This window comes from Carassius gibelio, chromosome B3, assembly GCF_023724105.1.
Source record: "Carassius gibelio isolate Cgi1373 ecotype wild population from Czech Republic chromosome B3, carGib1.2-hapl.c, whole genome shotgun sequence".
Lineage (NCBI taxonomy): Eukaryota > Metazoa > Chordata > Actinopteri > Cypriniformes > Cyprinidae > Carassius > Carassius gibelio.
The window spans coordinates 36,732,793-36,755,855 of NC_068398.1; the positions used below are offsets into that span (position 1 = coordinate 36,732,793).

At 37.4% G+C, this 23,063-nt stretch overlaps 3 protein-coding genes and 1 long non-coding RNA gene across 7 annotated transcripts in view; 3 read left to right on the forward strand and 1 right to left on the reverse strand.

Annotated features, from left to right (window-relative positions):
* The window catches only part of LOC127953360 (zinc finger protein 883-like), a 375,243-nt gene that overhangs the window by 191,035 nt on the left and 161,145 nt on the right, over positions 1–23,063 (forward strand). The window lies entirely within an intron of this gene.
* Positions 1–23,063, reverse strand: part of LOC127953479 (uncharacterized) — a 181,083-nt gene that overhangs the window by 73,752 nt on the left and 84,268 nt on the right. The gene's annotated exons all lie outside the window — the stretch shown is intronic.
* The window catches only part of LOC127953405 (zinc finger protein 501-like), a 213,031-nt gene that overhangs the window by 28,823 nt on the left and 161,145 nt on the right, over positions 1–23,063 (forward strand). Inside the window, exon 2 of the mRNA XM_052552645.1 lies at positions 21,333–22,392. Coding sequence (XP_052408605.1) covers positions 21,333–22,303 — 971 coding nt within the window. The 3' untranslated portion in view covers positions 22,304–22,392. The remainder of the gene's footprint in view (positions 1–21,332; positions 22,393–23,063) is intronic.
* Positions 1–23,063, forward strand: part of LOC127953409 (zinc finger protein 501-like) — a 212,695-nt gene that overhangs the window by 28,487 nt on the left and 161,145 nt on the right. The window lies entirely within an intron of this gene.

The following is a 23,063-nucleotide window of genomic DNA, read 5'->3' on the forward strand; positions in this document are numbered from 1 at the left end:
ATGCGGCGTGGCATGGAGGCAATCAGCCTGTGGCACTGCTGAGGTGTTATGGAGGCCCAGGATGCTTCGATAGCGGCCTTAAGCTCATCCAGAGTGTTGGGTCTTGCGTCTCTCAACTTTCTCTTCACAATATCCCACAGATTCTCTATGGGGTTCAGGTCAGGAGAGTTGGCAGGCCGATTGAGCACTGTAATACCATGGTCAGTAAACCATTTACCAGTGGTTTTGGCACTGTGAGCAGGTGCCAGGTCGAGCTGAAAAACGAAATCTTCATCTCCATAAAGCTTTTCAGCAGATGGAAGCATGAAGTGCTCCAAAATCTCCTGATAACTAGCTGCATTGACCCTGCCCTTGATAAAACACAGTGGACCAACACCAGCAGCTGACATGGCACCCCAGACCATCACTGACTGTGGGTACTTGACACTGGACTTCAGGCATTTTGGCATTTCCTTCTCCCCAGTCTTCCTCCAGACTCTGGCACCTTGATTTCCGAATGACATGCAAAATTTGCTTTCATCCGAAAAAAGTACTTTGGACCACTGAGCAACAGTCCAGTGCTGCTTCTCTGTAGCCCATTTCCTGCACACGCCTGTGCAGGGTGGCTCTGGATGGTTCTACTCCAGACTCAGTCCACTGCTTCCGCAGGTCCCCCAAGGTCTGGAATCGGTCCTCCTCCACAATCTTCCTCAGGGTCCGGTCACCTCTTCTCGTTGTGCAGCGTTTTTTGCCACACTTTTTCCTTCCCACAGACTTCCCACTGAGGTGCCTTGATACAACAGCACTCTGGGAACAGCCTATTCGATCAGAAATTTCTTTCTGTGTCTTACCCTCTCGCTTGAGGGTGTCAATGATGGTCAGATCAGCAGTCTTACCCATAATTGTGGTTTTGAGTAATGAACCAGGCTGGGAGTTTTTAAAAGCCTCAGGAATCTTGTGCAGGTGTTTAGAGTTAAGTAGTTGATTCAGATGATTAGGTTAATAGCTCGTTTAGAGAACCTTTTCATGATATGCCAATTTTTTGATATAGGAATTTTGGGTTTTCTTGAGCTGTATGACAAAATCATCAGTATTAAAACAATAAAAGACCTGAAATATTTCAGTTGGTGTGCAATGAATCTAAAATATATGAAAGTTAAATTTTTATCATTACATTATGGAATATAATGAACTTTTATCACAAAATGATATTTTATATATATATATATATATATATATATATAACGGGTGTAATGGTACGCAAAAATCACGGTTTGGTACGTACCTCGGTTTAAAAGTCACGGTTCGGTTCAATTAAAATAACTTTTTAATAAAATGTATATAAAATAAATAAGAATAAGAAATAAAATACTGCTGCAAAGGTCTCCACGAAATTAAATACTCTCAGTCTCAAACCAATATCATATAATGAAAAATATAAATAAATAACTATGATTACAGTGCAGCATTACCAATCCCAGCTTGTAGGCCTGCTTCACCTGCTGCTGTAGGTGACAGGGAGACTGCTGACAGACCAGGCTCTTGTCTTCATGACAACAATATCTATACTTCATGTTGAGCATAAATATAAAGCCTACCGATAAAGGACACCGTCAACATTGACGGCAAAATAGACTGTTTGACAGGTGCAATATTTGAAAAGCGATAATTATTAATTTATTTTTTAAGTTACATTTATATCTCAATTTATGTCAACCTATAGACTTTCAAACATCGATGTGTCATTAATTAATATGTATTTGTGTACAAAATGATATATAAACATATTTTCCTATTCTATTTTGCCTGGAAACGCTTCCTACGTGCTTGCATGTCACGTGAAAAATAGGCGTCGGTTCTATTTCTAGCATGCACGCGTTTTCCGCGCTGCTCGAGCCGCGCCTGAGAAACGCGTCTCAACGCAGGCAGCCTGCAAGCTCTAACCTGTTAACATGGAAGCCGAATTAAAAACGGACACGCCACGCAGCTGAGATGCTTGCGCCACGCATCTAGTGTGTCGCTGGCCTTAGAATCAGCTGCAGGGCGGGATTTGCGCTGAACGTGGAGACTTCCGCCACTTAATATGTTCGTTTGGAAACACGAAAATGTACTTATTTTCCGCGCACAAAATATTGCATTCCGTCATTTGGTACACACGTGCACCGCACTGAAAGCCCTGTAACAAAACGGTCCGGTACGAATACAGGTACCGTTACACCCCTAATATATATAGCCTTTAATCTCCTCAAAATAACTGCATATAAACCATGAACAATTTAAATATAGCTGTATTTATAAAATGCTAAGTAATGACTTAATTTTGGGAGGCTATATAAAGCATGAACTGACTTTTTACTAATGCTTAGATGAGTGCAGCTTTTATGAAGTGTTACCAATGCATTTAATGATGTTAACAAATCAAAAAATAATTTTAGTGTTACCAAATCCTTAAATAATTTTAAAGTGTTTTGATTTTATTGACTCATAAGCATTTGTGAAATAGTTGTGCTTGCATCACAGCTTAGTCTTCATCTGTGAGGTGAACAGATTTACTGTTACATCGATGAGATTATGTAAATTCAGATAAATGTCATGTCACAGGGTGTCAGAGGTAGGGATCGACCGATATGCATTTTTCAGGGCCGATGCCGATTATTACAGATCAAGGAGACCGATAACCGATATTATGAACCGATATGTGTCTAGTGTAAAAATTAACATTTATGTCAAAATTAAGAATAAAAAGGCCTCTGACAAAGACTCTCTTTAAATTATTTTAACACATCTTTAATTCTGAGAACTGTTCATAATAACAACATTGATATTAATAAAAGTGGGACCACAGTATGTTTCATGATTAAGCCTATGGATATTTTACTACAGCTAAACAGTTTAGGGAAAGGGAAGTATTGGCATCAATAATTTACATGTTAAAATGTTAGAAATGTGCAATAGGTTAACCTCTCATAATTATTTTCTGATGACTAAAACATAACCTAAAATAATAGAGGTGACTACTCAATTAATAGTCTAATGCAAATCAATGGATTAACTAAAAAAGCACACACATACACACACACACGTGTGTGTATATATATATATATATATATATATATATATATATATATAGATATATATATATATATACATACGTGTGTGTGCTTTTTTAGTTAATCCGAATGTGATTTGCGGATTAGTTGCACAGTTTAACCATCATAGATTGAAAGTTTATCATTGACAGGACTGAAAAACACATGCAAGTTTAACAGGGCAGAGAGAGAGAGAGAGCGCGAGACAGAGAGAGCGTGAGAGAGGCAGAGTGAGAGCACGCGCGAGAGAGACAGAGAGAGCGTGCACGAGAGAGACCGAGAGAGCGCGCGCGAGAGAGAGACAGATAAAGAGCGCGCGAGAGAGAGACAGATAAAGAGCGCGCGTGAGAGATACATAGAGACAGCGATCCGTCTTCAAACAACACGAGCGCTTTTTTGTTCTCTCTCCTATGGAAGGCCAAAAGGGTCAAATTCACGTGAATTTTAACGCGTCAACAACACGTTAAATACGTGTATTTCACGCGTAAACAACACGTATTTAACGCGTTAAATACGTGTTGTTTACGTGTTAAAAATCAGCGCGTACTTAACGTGTATTTAACGTGTATTTCACGTGTTAAATACACGTGAAGTACACGTGAAGTACGCGTTAAAAATCAGTTTGAACGGGTCAATGTCATTGGCTGCTGAGGACTTGGGTCAAACCACATCTGTGAGCTTAGAGGGGTGTACCATTCACAGACAGGCAACTATCATTTAACATGCTATAGATCAGCTTATTCAGCCTTATTATTTTGTCTTTTTTTGTATAGACTATATAAATAATATAATTTAATTGCAGTTTTATGAAATATTTATTTTTTAATAAATATTAATTAACATTTTTTGGTGATAGTATAATGTTTATAAAAGTTACAGTATTTTGTAATGAAACAGGACTTTTTGTTTAGCTCTTGATTCGCCAAAATATACTATTTAAATACTGTTGCTTTCTGAGTGCCATACACAAAAATACCAACTCATAACTCCACGAATATAGCAAGGAGAGTCAAAAGTTATAGTCTGAATCTACTGTGACGATCCAAGGGGCTGTAGTATTTTATTTTGCCCAGCAGGTGTCATGGGGTAACACTTTTTGTGTTTTTAGGTTAAGTGCTGTGATGCAGGTGTGGAAAATTGATTGTGATTAACCATGCTGCCTATAAGATGCTGGCTTTCTTACCCTCTGGAGGGAAGGAGATTGGGGCTTGGTCTTTGCTGGTCTTGCTGTTTGGTGGTCAGGCGGACTTTCTCACGCTCTCCAGTCCAAGGCTTGGTGTTGTGTTTTTGTATCTTTATATTTTTTTAATGTTTTACCTCAATGTGGTTATGGCTGTTTTCTGATTAAAACACATATTTGTGCAAATTTGATTATGTTGTATGGACTCTCTATTCATGTTGCTTCTCCTTGATCCAAGGGGTTGTAACCAGGGTTCTAAATTAACACCCGCCAACCCGCCAAATGCGGGTTAAAATTCATTTTGGCGGGTGTTAATTAAAACTTACTAGCCAGTTCGGCTGGTGATGAATGACATTAGGCTCTGTTCTCGGTCATTTATCCCACTGGCAGCACTTCCTACATTTCCCATGAACACTGTGCTGTAATGCTACGTGATGACGTTTCATATGTTCATTGTCTGCACGCAGTTTGCAGTGAAACCAGCGCGAAAAAACATGGAAACGAATAGCGTCCATCAGAAAACACAAGGAAAAAGAATGAATGGAGCCAGAGCAGGGAGCATAGACTGAAAGAGGAGGGAGTTAGCTATTAAAGAAAAAAAATTAAGATTAAACTAAATGTGGCGGTGGTTGGGACAGATTTCTGGGGACGAAAAGAGGAACGAGGCAGGGGATGAGGATATTACGGAGAGCCCCGCACGTCACCTGTAGGAGAAAAAAAAATAAATCCGTGACGACGGTTTTGCAATCCGTCCCCTCAGTTTATAAACCGTACTCACAAATTCATAAACTGTTCCCTCGGTTTAACAAATTGTACCCACGGATTAACAAACCGTGCCCACGAATTCCCAATCCGTGCGCTCAGATTTTGTAAACCGTACCCTCGGTTTTTGAATCTGTACCCACGAATTCATAATCCGTGCGCACACTTTCACAATCCGTTCCCTCGGATTTGTATTTGTAAACTGACACGCATTTGTAGCTCCGCCCCCACCGGCAGATTCATTTCTGTTTATTAAACATTATTTTTCATAGTATCCAATGAGTCCACGATCAGCATTCACAAATAGTCTTCTTTTTAGCGTTTATTTTAATAGTGATTATTACATTAATCGCCAATAGGATAAGACACAGGCGCCTGTATTTTATGAAAAAAAAAAAAAACGCTAAAAAGAAAATAAGGGTAAAAAGCAATACAAAACAAATAATATGCCGGTTATGTTTTCATTCCTTTTCTCTCTAACTGAATGCAATGTTATTTTCGGCCTCATTATTTATTAAAAACATTAACAGTGAAACATGCATCTAACTCCGGCAGGTGGGGTGGATGGAGCTTAGTATAATAAAATCAGAAAAATAAGTCTTCATGCATGTTAAGAAAGAATTGTAGACAAGCATTTACAAAACTGTCAAAGTTTATTTAAAAATAAAGCAATTCATGAATTATTTTCTTGTACTCATTTATTTAGCCTAAAAATTAAAATGATAAAAATAACTTATATATTATTATATATTATTATACAGGTTATGCATAAGAATCTTTTATCCAAAACAATTTACAACAGAGGAAAAAATTACTCCAGAGTTAGTCACAATGCCAGGTTTATTGTACAATAATAATCAGTTGCTATTATAAGATTATTCCTTTATTATTATTAAACCTATTCCACATAATAATAGTCAATAAAACTGTATGTTAACAGGGGCTTGCTGCATGAATCCGTGAGTATGGTTTACAGATCTGTGGGAACGGATTGCGAAAGTGTGCGCACGGATTATGAATTTGTGGGTACGGATTCAAAAACCGAGGGTACGGTTTACAAAAACTGAGCGCACGGATTGGAAATTCGTGGGCACGATTTGTTAAACCAAGGTAACAGTTTATGAATTCATGAGTAAGGTTTATAAACGGAAGTTTTTCATGCCAACAATGTTAATAAAATGATCAAATGCATTCAGTGGCACTCATAATTTGTTATTTTTACCGGAAAAAAAAATGGCTAGTGGAAATTCTGATTGGCTGGTAACTTTAGAAAGTTACCAGCCACATTGGCTGGTGATCAAAAAAGTTAATTTAGAACCCTGGTTGTAACACTACGTTCTGTCAAATGTTTAATAGAGTTCTCCAACTGATTCATGGGTTTAGGTATTATTTACATATGAAAGATCATCATGGATTGTTTTGATTTTGGACTCATTTCAATCTGGAGAATCGGCTGTAAATAATGATATGCCATTTTCACAATCAGAGCATGTTTCATGAAGTTATAAAGGTAAAACCATGAGAATATTGTAGCATGTGTGCATTTGGAGTTTTTTTCTTGTTTTGTTATCATTCGATGAGGGATATCTTCAAATCTGAATGACAGATTATTGTAAAATTGGGCTCATTTTAATCGAGAGAATTTTACATTTTCCAATATTATTAAAATAACTAAATTACTAGTAACTACTTACTGCTCAACTCTGACTTTCAGTAAATAAAAAATATATATTTGCACATTCTCCTGCTGAGAAATAACTGACAAAATGTAAGAAAAAATATAGTGTTCAAGATCAATTATTTATATCCATCTTATTTGATATTCAATATCTCAGGACATACATAAGTTTAGTTAAAGTATCTGTTTTAAAAGTTTTGTGATAGTATAAGACTTAAGTTAGCGTCGAGCATTAACATTTGTGTGGGGGAAATAGTTACAATTGAGGCAAGCAATCAATTCAGGTTTAAGATATACAAACCATTGAAATCAATATCTGTCTTTAGAAAACAATCATCTCAGGAATCAACAGCTTTTATTGTGCTTACATTTACAGCTATCGCCAAGCAGGTGGCATTTATTGAAACCTCTTTTTTTGTTCAGCAATTCTGCACTTTTTGTTCAGCGATTATGCACTCATCAGACAATCAGTAATTAGGTACACAGGTGATGTTATAAGACATAAGCATTTAATACTTTCAGGATTAGAATGAAAACTTGTACTAGGGTCAGGACAGAAGTATTCTACTGCTACCACCGTCAACCCCCCCCCCCCCAACGCATCAATATTACTAATCATATTTTTCATACTGCTGAAATAAAAATCAATAAAAAAAATAGAAATCATTTGAAAGCTTAGAGTCTTAGCATTACAATGCATATAGCATGTTGATCAACTCCAAAATAGTGCTGAGAAAAAAAAAATAGTAATCATTTTGCCATGTACTCTAATATTTATAAAAATATCACACAACTCGGATACACATATGTCATCTGAAAGGTCTCATGAAGTAGAATAAAACAACAGGGCTCTAGGCTCATTTTTTGCACTTGTTACACTAGTGCGCCTAACTTTTTTTCTTACAAGTCCACTTTTTTTTTTTTTTAATCGCTGTCCATATAAACAATATTGACTTGTAGCCTAAAAGATTAACTAACAATCTGGTTAACAATGTATTTGAAGTACATTTCTACAAGAAAGGTAACTTACTGAAAAAGTTTTGGTGCTTAAAGTGTTTCACTGAGGTGAAATTTAAACTGAAAACATCTCAAGATATATGAAATAAAAATAAAATCTAAATGAAAGGTTTTAAGGGCTTCAAACTGGACATCTCATGGCTCAATGTCTTATGGACTATCCTCCACTGCAGTCACATGCCCCTCAGATGGACAACTCCTGTAGTCTGTCCTTCTTGATCTTTGGCCTTGGCTAATCCAGCTGGCCACACTCTCTCTAGCATCAAAATCTTCCAGACTTGGCCATCTACACTGATTCTTATCAGATCTTCCACTGTGTCTGAAAAAAAAAATGGGACAAATCAGACAAACCTGTCTGATTTGAACAGGTGAACAGTCCCTAAACAGCTTACACTTATTGGATCAGATATTAAAATAGTTCAGTTTTATATGTAATAGAAAAGTGATTATATTTTGTTAATATAATACATTTTATTAAGTTAAGTTAGAAAAGCGTTTGGAGCATTTTATGTTTGTTAAATATAAGTTTTAGGTTTTTTTTTTTAAGTAACGACCAAGCTGCCAGCGGCAGACAGTGAGCCTATATGTTTGATGAATTTAGCCTTCTCAAATCATCACGACTTGCCTAAAATAAAATCTATAGATATAAAACAGTTGAAGCATATGACAGTGTTTGTTAGACCCAGATAAATGTAAGCTATCATTTGTGAGGAGATGCTTCAGGACAGGGAGACGGCAGCATGATCACTTGCAATTTTTTTTCTTGGATATGCCATCATTTTTGCTTATAAAAGGTAAAAATAATACATTATTCGTAACTGTACACACAATATCAACAAAACAGTTGCTCGTTCTGCCGTGTTGTCTTTAATAGGAGTAAAAAAATTAACCGAAACTCAATGAAAACATATACATATATATACATACATGCATAAATATAGCTTTAAATAACTACTTAACAAAATAAAAAATAAAAATAAAAAAACTCTTTCATTATAATTATAACCCATAAAGATGTACTTATCTCTAAAAGCGCTTCCAATGAGGAGATGACGAGTCGGGATTGCAATTGTCATGATTCCAGTTCGGTCTCCATCTGCTGGTTCTTTCTTTTCCTTTGCGCTCACTTATCTCTACTCTCATCATCTTCAGCTGTTCCTCGTTCTCTTCCGCTCACCTGCTCTCTATCTCCTATCATTAGGCTCTCTATTTCTAGCTCTGTCTCTTTCCATTCCCTGTTAGATTATTACTAACCACTTTGGATGTTTCTGACGTTTTTGTGCTTTTTCTACAGACCATTAGTCTAGTACTGTCCTGTCCTGTCCTGTCTTGTCAAGTCGTTTGGAGAGTTTTGTATGGACTGTTTATTGCCTGTCTTGTTCTCCCCCAGTTATCTGCCGTGAGGAGTAACGAGGGGTCCCCTGCCTCACCTGTAGCTTGTCTCGCTGATCACAGGCTTCCCAGACAAGCCACTTTAGGCTCCATTGTTTTGACCAGGAATTATCCCTGTACTCTGCCTTTGTTTTTTGGCCGTTGCGGCTTTGCCTTATTTCTACTAAAAGAGCATTAACTTGCCATTCGCCTCCTGGGTTCTCTCTCTCTCTCTGTTCCGTGACAGCAACTTCATTCTTGTGATACAGATTCAGAAAACACTAGTTTATTAGTCAATTAAAATATCTTCTTCTTAAGCCTATTATTTGAATGCAGAACTGTTCAGCAGTGCTGCTGCGGGACACAAAACACTGTCGAGCCACTCTTTACAGTCGTGGCATCATGGTCTCCTGTTGTTTCCACTAGGGAAGCAAGTTTTTTTTTTCATTGTTAATTGACGAATGTCTAAAATATAAAAGTAAGAAGTCTAAACAGACTGGAGGCCCGGCTCGAGGGGTTCCCCTTAAATGGCTCGTTGCACCGGTGCGGCCTCAGAGTTTTTTTTAGTCGCACCATTGAGAAATTGTTTGAGGCTTTGAATAAACTAGAGCGAGTTTTGTACAAGAAGTCAACCCCAGACCCATATAATAATAATAATAGGCCTATTGATGTCACCATTTCACTTGTAACCTCATAAAACAAGATTTCAGTGTAAAATTATGCACCAGCATTTAGAGTATATTCTCCTGATTAAAAGAGCCCAAAACTATCTGTCATTTATATCTAAAGATTTTCCTCATAAATTTATAACGCACATAAAACTGCACAGAGAGCATGTAGTTTAGCCAAAAATCTGTGGTAGCTGTCATGTAGGCTTTCCACTGATAACTTCATGAAAAAAGCATAGGCTATATCATAAAAAAGACAAGTCACTATTTGCAGATTAAACACAGTCGAAACTCACCATAAAACATCATTTAGATCTAAATATATATTTCATAAAGATATAACACATAGAAAAAAACTTAGGTAATATATCTTAGAAAAAAAAAAGAAAAAAAAAATCAGAGGTTTCAGTCCCGTGCCTCTTAACTTCACCAAACATGCATAGATCCTATGATCAGATCCAAAGATTTCGTTCATAGAACTGTGACACATGAAAGCAGACTGGCGCACTGAGGCTGCAAAGAAAAACAGCTCGATACTTCACGTTTCGTTTTCATTCATAGCTTCAAGAATCATGCATAGATCATTATTTTCAGAAAATTATCCCAATTAAAATGAGCCCAGAGATACTGTAATCCATGGATGAGATCCAAATATATTGCTATAACACATAAAACCCAACAGGCACAGCACAACAAACAACTTTAGTTTCCCTTTGCGCTTTTATTAATAACTCCATGAAACATTAGATCATGCAAAATCATTAGACTTCTAAAAAAGTCATTTTATAGAAAATTCTCCAGATTAAAAGGAGCTCAAATTCATCATAATTTGTTCACTTGATCTAAATATATTACTTACGATATTATCACACACATGAAATCATTCAACTGAGAAAATAACATAGGTTACGTTTCCATTCATAACTTCATGAAACATGCATAGCTCGTGGAAAATGTTAAATTCTCTCGATTAAAATGAGCCCAATTTTACAATAATCTGTCATTCAGATTTGAAGATATCAGTCATCGAATTATAACAAAACAAAACAAAAACTCCAAATACACACATGCTACAATATTCTCATGGTTTTACCTTTATAACTTCATGAAACATGCTCTGATTGTGAAAATGGCATATCATTATTTACAGCCGATTCTCCAGATTGAAATTAGTCCAAAATCAATACAATCCATTATGATCTTTTATGTAAATAATACCTAAACCCATGAATCAGTTGGAGAGCTCTATTAAACATTTGACAGAACGTAGTGTTACAACCCCTTGGATCAAGGAGAAGCAACATGAATAGAGAGTCCATACAACATAATCAAATTTGCACAAATATGTGTTTTAATCAGAAAACAGCCATAACCACATTGAGGTAAAACATAAAAAAAATATAAAGATACAAAAACACATCAAGCCTTGGACTGGAGAGCGTGAGAAAGTCCGCCTGACCACCAAACAGCAAGACCAGCAAAGACCAAGCCCCAATCTCCTTCCCTCCAGAGGGTAAGAAAGCCAGCATCTTATAGGCAGCATGGTTAATCACAATCAATTTTCCACACCTGCATCACAGCACTTAACCTAAAAACACAAAAAGTGTTACCCCATGACACCTGCTGGGCAAAATAAAATACTACAGCCCCTTGGATCGTCACAGTAGATTCAGACTATAACTTTTGACTCTCCTTGCTATATTCGTGGAGTTATGAGTTGGTATTTTTGTGTATGGCACTCAGAAAGCAACAGTATTTAAATAGTATATTTTGGCGAGTCAAGAGCTAAACAAAAAGTCCTGTTTCATTACAAAATACTGTAACTTTTATAAACATTATACTATCACCAAAAAATTTTAATTAATATTTATTAAAAAATAAATATTTCATAAAACTGCAATTAAATTATATTATTTCTATAGTCTATACAAAAAAAGACAAAATAATAAGGCTGAATAAGCTGATCTATAGCATGTTAAATGATAGTTGCCTGTCTGTGAATGGTACACCCCTCTAAGCTCACAGAAGTGGTTTGACCCAAGTCCTCAGCAGCCAATGACATTGACCCGTTCAAACTGATTTTTAACGCGTACTTCACGTGTACTTCACGTGTATTTAACACGTGAAATACACGTTAAATACACGTTAAGTACGCGCTGATTTTTAACACGTAAACAACACGTATTTAACGCGTTAAATACGTGTTGTTTACGCGTGAAATACACGTATTTAACGTGTTGTTGACGCGTTAAAATTCACGTGAATTTGACCCTTTTGGCCTTCCATACTCTCCCTCGAGCATATTAATCAATTGACACAATGGTGTCGATGTTTAAATCATTTAAAATGAGAATGTAAGTGTGCTCACCCCATTTTCGTTTGTAAGAAAAAATATTGCAATATATTGCAGAAAAATAAAATATCGCAATGTCATTTTTTTGATGTGTTAAATGTTTGTTTGACTGTTTATCACGGCGATACAAACTAGGAAGTATACAGGACAGCGTCATCCAGAAACGTGCAATGTGAGATTACTGACAATTTATGTTATTAGCATAGGGTTATTAGTCAAATGACAGAGCGCGGCCGCGGAAATAACTAAATAAGGAATAGGGAGCTCGCGTTGCGTCAGGGCGTCAGAGCTCGCGCTTGATGCCCTTTCAGCTCTTCAAAATTGCATAATGGTAAATCTGAATATGTATGATAAATTATTTTGCAATCATGTTAGAATAAAGCAATATTTCTCCAAATATGCTTAATTTTTTTGACTAAGAGCCCTAACGGAACGGACGCTGTTCAGTGAAGCTATGTGAACAACACACACAAAAAAAAAAAAAACGCGGCAGACATGAGTGAATTCATTCGTGTTGATAATCTATTCACAATATAACGTTAAGTTGGCCGAATGGTGTGAGAAGTAGGTTTTAGTTTCACTATCTCAGCACTGATGTGATGATCCGTTAAAGCATATCACTGCAATGACGGACATTGACCGGGAATTCACAGTGTAATAACTGAACGGGGCTTGTCATCATAAATTTATTATATTTAGTTGTTTTGCAACTTCAGTGTAGTGATTTATTGCAATTTCAGGAACGTTTACTGCATTCTTACCTTCGAGAGATTTCAGAGAGAACTTATTGATGTGTGATGATGATCACTGAAGCAGCTCCCTCCTGTGCTTTCGGTGTGAGAATGGAACATTTTCCAGCCGCACCAGCCGTATTGATTGGCCAGGCTCGTGACTCACAACAAATCAGACCGACAATGGGCAGGGCTTAGTAGGCCACAGAGCAGTGCGCTCTGACTGAGGTGGCTGGATCAGTGCCAGATCGCGCATTTCAATATAAAATAATTTTATCGGCAAATCGGTTTTGAAAATGGCCGATGCCGATAACAATAAAAATGCTTAATATCGGCGCCGATAATCGGCCACACCAATAATCGGTCGACCCCTAGTCAGAGGGTCAGTATCGAGTTTGAAATTATTATTTGCAGCACAAATAAGTATTTTTAGAATTTGTTTAATTCCTGAAACTGTCAGAAAAGGATAAGGCCTAATAGATATCTTAAGATGTAATGAAAACAGCACAATTAGCAACAATGACAAAAAAAAAAAATAGTAAAGTAGTTACTAATAGTAAAATAGTTTTTTTTCTGGTGATTAAAGAGATGTTTAAGTCTCTCTCTCTCTCTGTCTGCCAATCGGCTCATGCCCATCTCTCTCTCTCTCTCTCTCTCTCACACACACACTCAGTCAGCACTCACACAGAGTGACAGCGTGAGATCAGATGTCTGACAATTTTTATTATTTTAATCATAAAGTGTTGTAAAGTCGTGTAACTATGCATATTTCCTCTATCACATGTTCTCTAAATGAAAAATGGTTTTGAAATGTTTGGAAGCTGCAATTTAAAAATACAAGACTATTAATGTTTCCCTTTTTACTGTTATTTCAAAAAATCACCATGGCAAAACCATTCAACTTATCCAAAATCCATTTGCAGTTTATGTTCCTCAATGTCTTGGCATCATGTAGACAAAGTTTGGTGTGTATAGTGTACTTCCCCTGTGAGGAGTATGCATTAATTCACAACGGTATCTTCCCCAAAATACATATTCGAATCAAAATAGCTGACTTCCTGTTGGTCGTAGCTTATGACTGTGAATTAGAAAGTTGTCCGTCTTGATAAGAACAATTTAGGTAAATGGTTAAAAGTCCTCAGAGGACTATTTCAAATTCCAGAGCATGCTTTTTTTAAACAGCCCTGAATAGCTTACTTCATGTTTGGCGAAGCCACTGACATATAGGTCTCATTGAGCTGAACAACTTTCATGCTATAAGTGTACTGAGTTTCATATAAATACATGCAAGTATGTGTAAGCTATGGTTCAAGAATGTGTTCCAGGGGGCGCTGTAGAGTCCCTGTGCCACGCCCAGGTCCTAGCCTGTGTGTGGCAATTTTCAAGAGTTTTTGAGCATGTTAAGGCCCCCAAAAACCCCCGGAAGGTTTAATGAAGAAAAAAAAAAAAAAGAAGAATAATCCTTAAGGGAACAACTTCGACCCTTCAGGCTTGAGCCCTAATAAGAAACAAAGCAGAGACAATAGGGTCCTCACACCTAGGGATGTGCAACAGTGATCGAGTACTCGACCGCGACAGCGATGATCGATCACGTAAATGATGATCAAAATTATTATTATTATTATTTTTTTATTGGTTATGGCAGCACGTTGGGTGGCACCCTGGTCTCTGATTGGTTAGCTTCCCACTTGATGCCTCAGAAGACGTAAGAAGACATAATTATGGCCTCAAAGTCACGTAGTGATGGCTGGCTTCCCTTTGAGAAGAGCGATGAAAAAACAGTTCAGGGTAAGCTGTGCAGCGCCAAGCTGTCACACAAATCTACAACAAATACAATGCGCTATCATCTAAAATTTGTACATAAAATATCTGCCGATAACAGAGCGGCAACTCAGACGAGCATTGAATCACCTGCCGTAACACCTAAATGCAACGCAGGCAGAACCGAGAAGACGACAAAGCTATTCGCTGAAATGGTGGTGAAATATTTGCTGCCCATTAGTTTCAGGGACAGAGAAGGTTTACTTGTCCAGTGGTACCTGGCTGTTCCTGCAATATCTGTTCCAGCGGAGCGAATTTATTCCACTAAATGTAAACCGGCTGCGCACGCAGCTCTCATCTGAGCGCGTAGACCGACTTATCTTTTTGAATAAACATTTGAATGTACCGGTCGTGGTAAATATAATATAATTTTTTATGTAATATTATTATTTTAGTTTTGAGTTTTAGCCATAGTTAAAATATCTAGGCTATTTGGTCTCTGTTTTATACCTTATAATAGTTGTTTGGTTAAACTTGGTGAACTTTTTTCTGCTGTGTCCAAATTCAGGGTCTACATCCTTCGGAGTACTCATTTGAAGGATGTTACGTCACAGCGCCGCGACAAAGGCCGTCCAAATTCATAGGATCCTTCAAATGCGGCCCACAAATATGTCCTCCTTTTCCCCGAATTGGAAGGATGGGTGTGGTGGATCCTTTCCTGTCCTACCTATCCCATAATTCTTTTCGGCAGGACGAAGCGAGCGGTAGAGGAGTCAGGGAGGAGTATTATTTTCGATGTTTCTAAGTTTTTTTAAAACTGCCTTTTCAAAAATATATATTTTCAGTGGTTGTCTAGTTAGTCATTTTGTTTTAGCGTTAAGCATTTTTTTTTTTTACATTTGTACTTTTATATGTAAAAAAAAAAAAAAAAGTTTACTTTCGTAAACTAGCTTCTTCCTTACTGCCTGTGTGAACATCCCCTTACACACAGCTAAATTGTTGGTGATTGAAGCTGTTTTTAACGCTTCTAAAGACGAAAGAGCAGACAGAAGTGTTTATAAAGCTCCGGGGAGAGAACGATGAGCTCTTCACCCGCGTCTTGCTTAGCGCTGTCACGGTTGCTAGGCGACAGGATATGAGCAACGGGTAAGGGAGGGAACTGAAAGAAGGGTAGGCTGTCCAAATTCACAAACACCGACTTCCGTTTTTTGCGGTCGTCGGAGGACCCCTCCTCCTTCAACCGGGTAGGAAGGATCCTAAGGAGGATGCAGACCCTGAATTTGGACACAGCCATAGTAAAATCTGTCCTTGCCCATCTTTCAGCGCGCATGAAAACTCATCAGCGGGAGCTTGCGCTCTCTCTCTCTCTCTCTCTCTCTCTCTCTCTCTGTCTATCGCATAACTTAGCATTCTATTGTGCTGATACAAGTTGTAATGTTACGTCTGATATGAATCTCAGTTAACTGATTTATCATAGGCTGTGTCATAGAATTAGCTTCCGTTTATTGGTATAGGCTACTCTTCACCTCAGGCAGATATTTCTTGCTCCTTTATTGCTTCATCATAATCATTATCTAACCTGTCCTAATCATGTGTTCATGTTTTCAGACAGATTTTCATGTCAGATTTTTATTTTTTTATTCTTTCATTTTCATAACAATCTTCAGATTTTTTCATTATACCCCCGATTAATCGTTTTTGAAACCTATCGATGATCGAAATGAGAAATTTCCCAAAATGCCCATCCCTACTCACACCATCGGTGCTTGGGCCCTAATAATAGTAAGAATAATCCTTAGGGGAACAAGAGGGCCAATGGGCTTGAGCCCTAATAAGAATAATCCCCTTCGGGTTTGAGCCCTAAAAATAAATGGAGCAGATACAAGAGGGTCCTCGCATCATTGGTGGTCGGGGCCTACTAAACGGAGCAGATACAAGAGGGTCCACCATCGGTGCTCGGGCCCTAAATATACTTCGATAATTCAAGCACGTCCCATTTTGCAAATGTCACATTACATGATTTTACTGATTTGCACAGGAAATTGGGCTTTTATGGAGGAACGAAAGTGCAGTGCTGCAAAAGTGGGGGGAATGGGGCACAATAATCGTTTTATCTCGATCATTGGATTTTCATAATCATTGGAGGCCAAAATCGAAACTGAATAATTTTTTTTCAATTAATTGCACAGTCCTAATATGAAGTTTGCACAAAACTAAATAATGATCTGAGATTTTATCACTTGTCTGCATAATTTCAAAATCATCAACATCAATTCCATGTGACAGTATTAAATCTAGAGTATGATTTCAACAATGAGTAGGTCCCGAGACATGTTGTCTAACCCCAATAGAGTTCAGAATGTCTATAAATGCTGATCCTTATGCATCTTTTTCATTATCACCATGGATATTAAAATCACCAACTATTAAAACTTTATCTACAGTCAGAACTAACTCGGATGTAAAATCACCAAACTCTTTAATAAAGTCTGTATGGTGCCCTGGTGGCCTGTATAAAGAAGCCAGTACAAACATAATGGGATTTATCATTAACATTTGTTTCTCTGGAAAAATGTAAAGCACCATTACTTCAAAAGGGTTATACTTGAAGCCTGCCCTCTGAGAAATCCTAAAAACTTTGTTATAAATTGAAGCAACACTTCCCCTTTGCCTTTCAGACACAGCTCATGTTTATAACTGTAATCTTGGGGGGTGGACTCATTTAAAATAATGTAATCATCAGGTTTTAGCCAGGTTTCTCTCAAACAGAGCACATCTAGATTATGATCAGTGATCATATTTAATGTCTGTTTAATAGCAATAGCACCCATTAGATCCTTTGTGTAAAGGTCTTTTAATTTTTGATGAGTAGACTGTAGCCCAAGACTATCCTACGATTTGAAATTAACTCACTGTAAAAAAAAATTAAGATGTTACAATGTTATATCATAATGTTATTGTTTTACTTTTATCTCATTTTACAATTACATTAACTTTGCAATTCCTCCCTTTGTGCCACCTGGCGGTAGTTTCGTGAATGGTTTTAACACGCGACTAACTTACAGTTAACGCCGCAGCCCTGTACACATAGCGGTATTACCCATTCTGGCTGTCTACCTACTGTATATATGTATATAAATGTATATATGTATATAAAATATATACATATATTCATTTTACTAGGGTTGTAATGGTGGTAAAGTGGTTAAAATCTGCCAACGTCGCATCCCTAGTAAAATGTATATATTTCTTTTTTTATACAGCTCAAAAACCCTTGAGTCAAATTGATCCAAAACAATGATTCTTACAAAAATTTCACCCAGTTTACCTATTAAATTAGTAAAAGTCAATGAATCTGAAGCAAAAAAAGTAAATTGTGTATTTACAGACATTCTCAGCTTTTAGCCACATAAGCACAAATGCTATTTTAGGGATTTCCGTTTTTCCATTTTCCTACCTAATTTTGAATGCTTCCCTATACACATGCAAAAGTGTAAGCTCAAAAAATTTGGTATCATTTTAAAGGAAACCCTTTGAAATTACATAAAACACTGTTGAAAGTGATAAAAATGACAATATATGCTGTCTGTGTTATAATAAATAGGGAAAAAACAAGGCGCTTTTTTATTTTATTTGTGTAAACTGATGTTTGAAATGGTATAGCTCAGGCATTGAAAGGCCTAGCAACTTCAGACAAAATTCATGTTTTTCTAGCACATGTTAGCTTATAGAGGAAAATTCTTTCTATCCTAATCTATGCAAAAGTTATTCTATTCCAACTGAAGGAAGGAATAATACCATTTTTGTATAAAATTTTAGTCTAAATAAGTATGAAGTCATCTTTTGCACACTTGCAGTATGGAATAATGTGATATCTGTATATTATTTTACAGAAAACACTCAGAAGTTACATAAAAAGCTGCTGTTTGTGACAAATAGTATTATTTATGTTGTTTCACATATGAAGAACCATCTCAATACAATGTGCTTTTTTTGTGTGTGTTTTTCTGAACAGTCTTTGAAAGAGAATAAGTCAAATTGCACAATAGCAACATGCATAAAATTATAAAAAATATCTGGTCTATCACAATCTAAAATAGAATCCACAATCTCCAGCTTCATATCATTTCATTTATGTCTATTCTGTATTGTGTAATGATTGAATGAGTTATTCTTACCTGTCTCAATCATCTGTAATATGATCCAGGGTCCTCTCTGTTTGCTTTGACTCATTTTCAGCGCTAAAACCGCTCCGCGAAGCTTTAACAATGACCTTCGGAGCGTCAACAAACAAATTTATGCTCATCCACCCAGAACTGTAATAATTCATGTGTATTTACTGTAATTTCACTGAGATGCGTGATCTACTGTACTGTAAGTCGTGGCCTAATGGTTAGAGGGTTGGACTCCCCATCGAAGGGTTGTGGGTTCTAGTCTCGGGCCGAACGGAATTGTGGGTGGGGGGAGTGCATGAACAGCTCTCTCTCCACCTTCAATACCACGACTTAGGTGCCCTTGAGCAAGGCATTGAACCCCAACTGCTCCCCGGGCGCCGCAGCATAAATGGCTGCCCACTGCTCTGGGTGTGTGCTCACAGTGTGTGTGTGTGTGTTCACTGCTTTGTGTGTGTGCATTTCGGATGGGTTAAATGCAGAGCACAAATTCTGAGTATGGGTCACCATATTTGGCTGAATGTCACTTCACTTCACTAACGGGCGTTTCGCCTCACCAGATGCGCGTCCTGACCTCTCCACGGTGACGGTGGTCATCCATAACTTGAAGGATGATTATTAATCATTGATAATCCATGCCTGTTTGATAACAGGCGTCTGTTTGTAGTTTCCCCTCGCGTGCTCCGTGTTTACAAGCAGCCGAGAACACACAATCCCATCGGCAAGCGCAACAGGAAATGGTCATCGGTGTCCGCTCCCTGCCCCCGGACCCACACAATGGTGTCATTTTTCGCACCTCTAAGTGGACGACAGGGCTTTGACTGACCGCTATATCGACCAATAGGGCTTCACAAAAGAGATCTGAGAGATATAGCTGAAGAAAACCGCTTAATCTTGTCATATGAGTTGAAGAGCGCGTCTGCGCGTCTGTCTCACAGGCGCACTTGTACAAAACGCTTTATATCTCACCAATGGAAGCACGTAGAAACGTAAAAATGGTCTTGTTTGAAAGAAGAGATTCTAATCTAAAAGATTATATCGATTATATATATGTGTGGCTGACTGAAGCGGTGCTAAGATAAATAAATAATAATTTGCAATGAGGTGAGAAATTTTACATCGCGATTCTGTTGAAGATCATTCAATCTGTGATTGTCACACAATAAAATGATCTAGATCATCAGATTCCTGAGAATGAGAGCTTTCTTGTGATATATGACTTGACTATTTTGTGAAAAATATTTTAAATACACATGCTTATGAAAAATTATTCGCAATCGTTAGACGGAAATTTATGGGGGGGGGGATATATTTCTTAGCTTAATTTGACTACTTTATGTATCATAAAACCCAAATTAATGGTATTCTTTGTAAAGAAAACACTCTAAGCCAGTGGTTTTCAACCTGTGGTCCGCGTATTGCAGGTGGGCCGCCAATTATTTTCTGTTAATTTCCAGTACATTCTAGGGCTGTGCGATTAAAAGAAAACATCCTAAAATCACGATTTGAGCGTGCGCATATGCCTAACTCCAGGTTCACACACTGTCTGTGATGCGCCTTTTTTCTGAGCCAATGTTGATGGATCAGAGCGTTCTCACTGCGGTAAAAGGCTAGAAATAAAAACTTGCGAAAATAATTCATGTCTAACACATGAGCATAGAGTGAATTTGTTAGTGAACAGGATGCAGTTTAAGTGAGAGGAGACACGTTTTAAGTGTGCACACTCTCTCCTCGCAAAGCAGCGTGTATCTGAGCAAGCACAACCGGTTTTGTGACAGAGCAAAGGAAATCTGCTGCGAACAGAGAGATTCGCACTCGTGCATTATTTTAATGTGCTTTCGTGTTATATTTATGCGCTCTCACTGCTGACCGCATACACAATAGCCTACTGTATACACACTGCAAACACCTGAGGCACCGCTACAATTAATGAGCTCTATGAACAATGCATGGCAAAAAAGAAAAGAAAAAGTCCCTGTATACAGGATTTTTTTTTTTTTTTTTTTTTTGCCACAAGTCTATAAATTTTTTTACATCTTCACTATAGTGATAATTTTGACTTATGTCTGTTCTAGAGATGTTACAACTTTTTGATAAAGCTCTGATTGGTTTTCTTTTGGAAATATGTTTCAAATTAATCCTGAATGCATTTATGACTGTAAAAGCACAATTGCAAAATTGATCAAAAAAATCGCGATAGTTTTTTTTTTTTTTTTTGTCCATATCGCACAGCCCTAGTTTATTCAATAAATATAGTTTAAAATCTAGCTTCTGAGTACTAAGTTATTAACCCAACAATAGCGGGGTCAGTTAATTTTTTTGAAGTGGGCCGCGCAAACATATGTGTTTGGTTGTGTGGGCCGCGAGTTGAAAGAGGTTGGGAACCACTGCTCTAAGCTTTCAAATGAACCCATTTATGGGCAGGCTATGTATTAACACGTTATTATAAGGAAGGCTATGTAAATTAAACATGAACATCTTGCATGCTATTTTCGGACCCTGTACCGGGTCTGCAGAGTTGAAGAGGTTTTAGCAATATACCAAAAATAAATCATTTTACCTTTATTTCAGAGTTCATTGAAGAAAAAGAGGAAAATGAAGAATCAAGTCCTCAAGAGAAGCAGAACGCATGTGATCAGTGCGATAAAATGTTTTTATGGGCTTCACTTCTGAAGAAACACTTGAAAGTTCATGCAAAGAAGAAACCACATTTATGCCATTTGTGTGGTAAAAGTTTTTTGCATGTACAAAGTTTAAAAGAACATCAGAAAATACATACTGATGTGAGAGAGTACGTGTGCTCTGAGTGTGAGAAGACTTTTAGTTCAGCAAGCAGTTTAAAACTGCACAAGAGGATTCACACTGGAGAGAAACCTTACAAGTGTTCACACTGTGACAAGAGATTCAGTCAATCATCAACTCTGAAAACACATGAGAGGATCCACACTGGAGAGAAACCTTATAAGTGTTTACACTGTGACAAGAGATTAAGTCGGTTAACACATCTGAAAACACATGAGAGGATCCACACTGGAGAGAAACCTTACAAGTGTTCACACTGTGACAAGAGATTCCGTGTTATATCGAATCTGAAAACACATGAGAGGATCCACACTGGAGAGAAACCTTACAAGTGTTCACACTGTGACAGGAGATTCGGTGTTTCATCAAGTCTAAAAAAACATGAGAGGATTCACACTGGAGAGAAACCTTATAAGTGTTCACGCTGTGACAAGAGATTCAGTGTTATATCAAGTCTGAAAACACACGAGAGGATCCACACTGGAGAGAAACCTTACAAGTGTTCACACTGTGACAAGAGATTCTGTCAGTTATCAAGTCTCAATACACATGAGAGGATCCACACTAGAGAGAAACCTTACAAGTGTTCACAATGTGACAGGAGATTCAGTAAATCATCAAGTCTCAAAACACATGAGAGGATCCACACTGGAGAGAAACCTTACAAGTGTTCACACTGTGACAAGAGATTCAGTCGGTTATCAAATTTCAAAACACATGAGAGATTTCACACTGGATAGAAAGCACATCACCGCAATGTACGTGGGAAGCGTACATTGGCCCGTACACGCGGAGACGCATTTAGATGTTTATGTAAATATTTTGTTAGGTATATGTGTTTCGTCCAGACGGATCCATCATTTTGGGAGAATGAATTCACTATTTCTTTGGGTCCCAGAGTGGATAAATCTGAAAATGACACCTTTGGGTCTTTGTGTTCTGCCAATCCATATATTTTGTGAAACGAAGTCATAGGGCTGTGATGGTGGCTGATTTTTACCACCGCGGTAGTCATGGACCAACAACCGCGGGTGGCGCGGTGTTGATTAAAAAAAAAAAATAATAATAATATATATTTTATATATATATATTAATGAATAAATATATTAGTCGCAGAATGACTGAACAGGAGATGTTTCAGACACACGCTCCTCTTCACTTTATTATCAGGTGCAAGTAAAGCGAATCCGGAAACTGTCCTGTGCTCAAAGGCGCCATTGCACGCTTCCTTTGTGCGTATCCTTTCATATCAAACTGCGAAATAAACTATGTGCAAGCAGTGTCGTGGTCAGTTAATTCATGGAATTACCAAAAAAGGTGATTAAAGCTGACTTAAACTGTACATGCATATAATATATTTTATATATATTATATACAGGATATATTTATATATATATGTATGCACATGTCTATGAAATCAGCCCAGCTCTGTTTCACTCATCTAACACATTCTATTTAACTTGTCAGTTTGTGTTTATTTGAGAACTTCTGACAAAATAC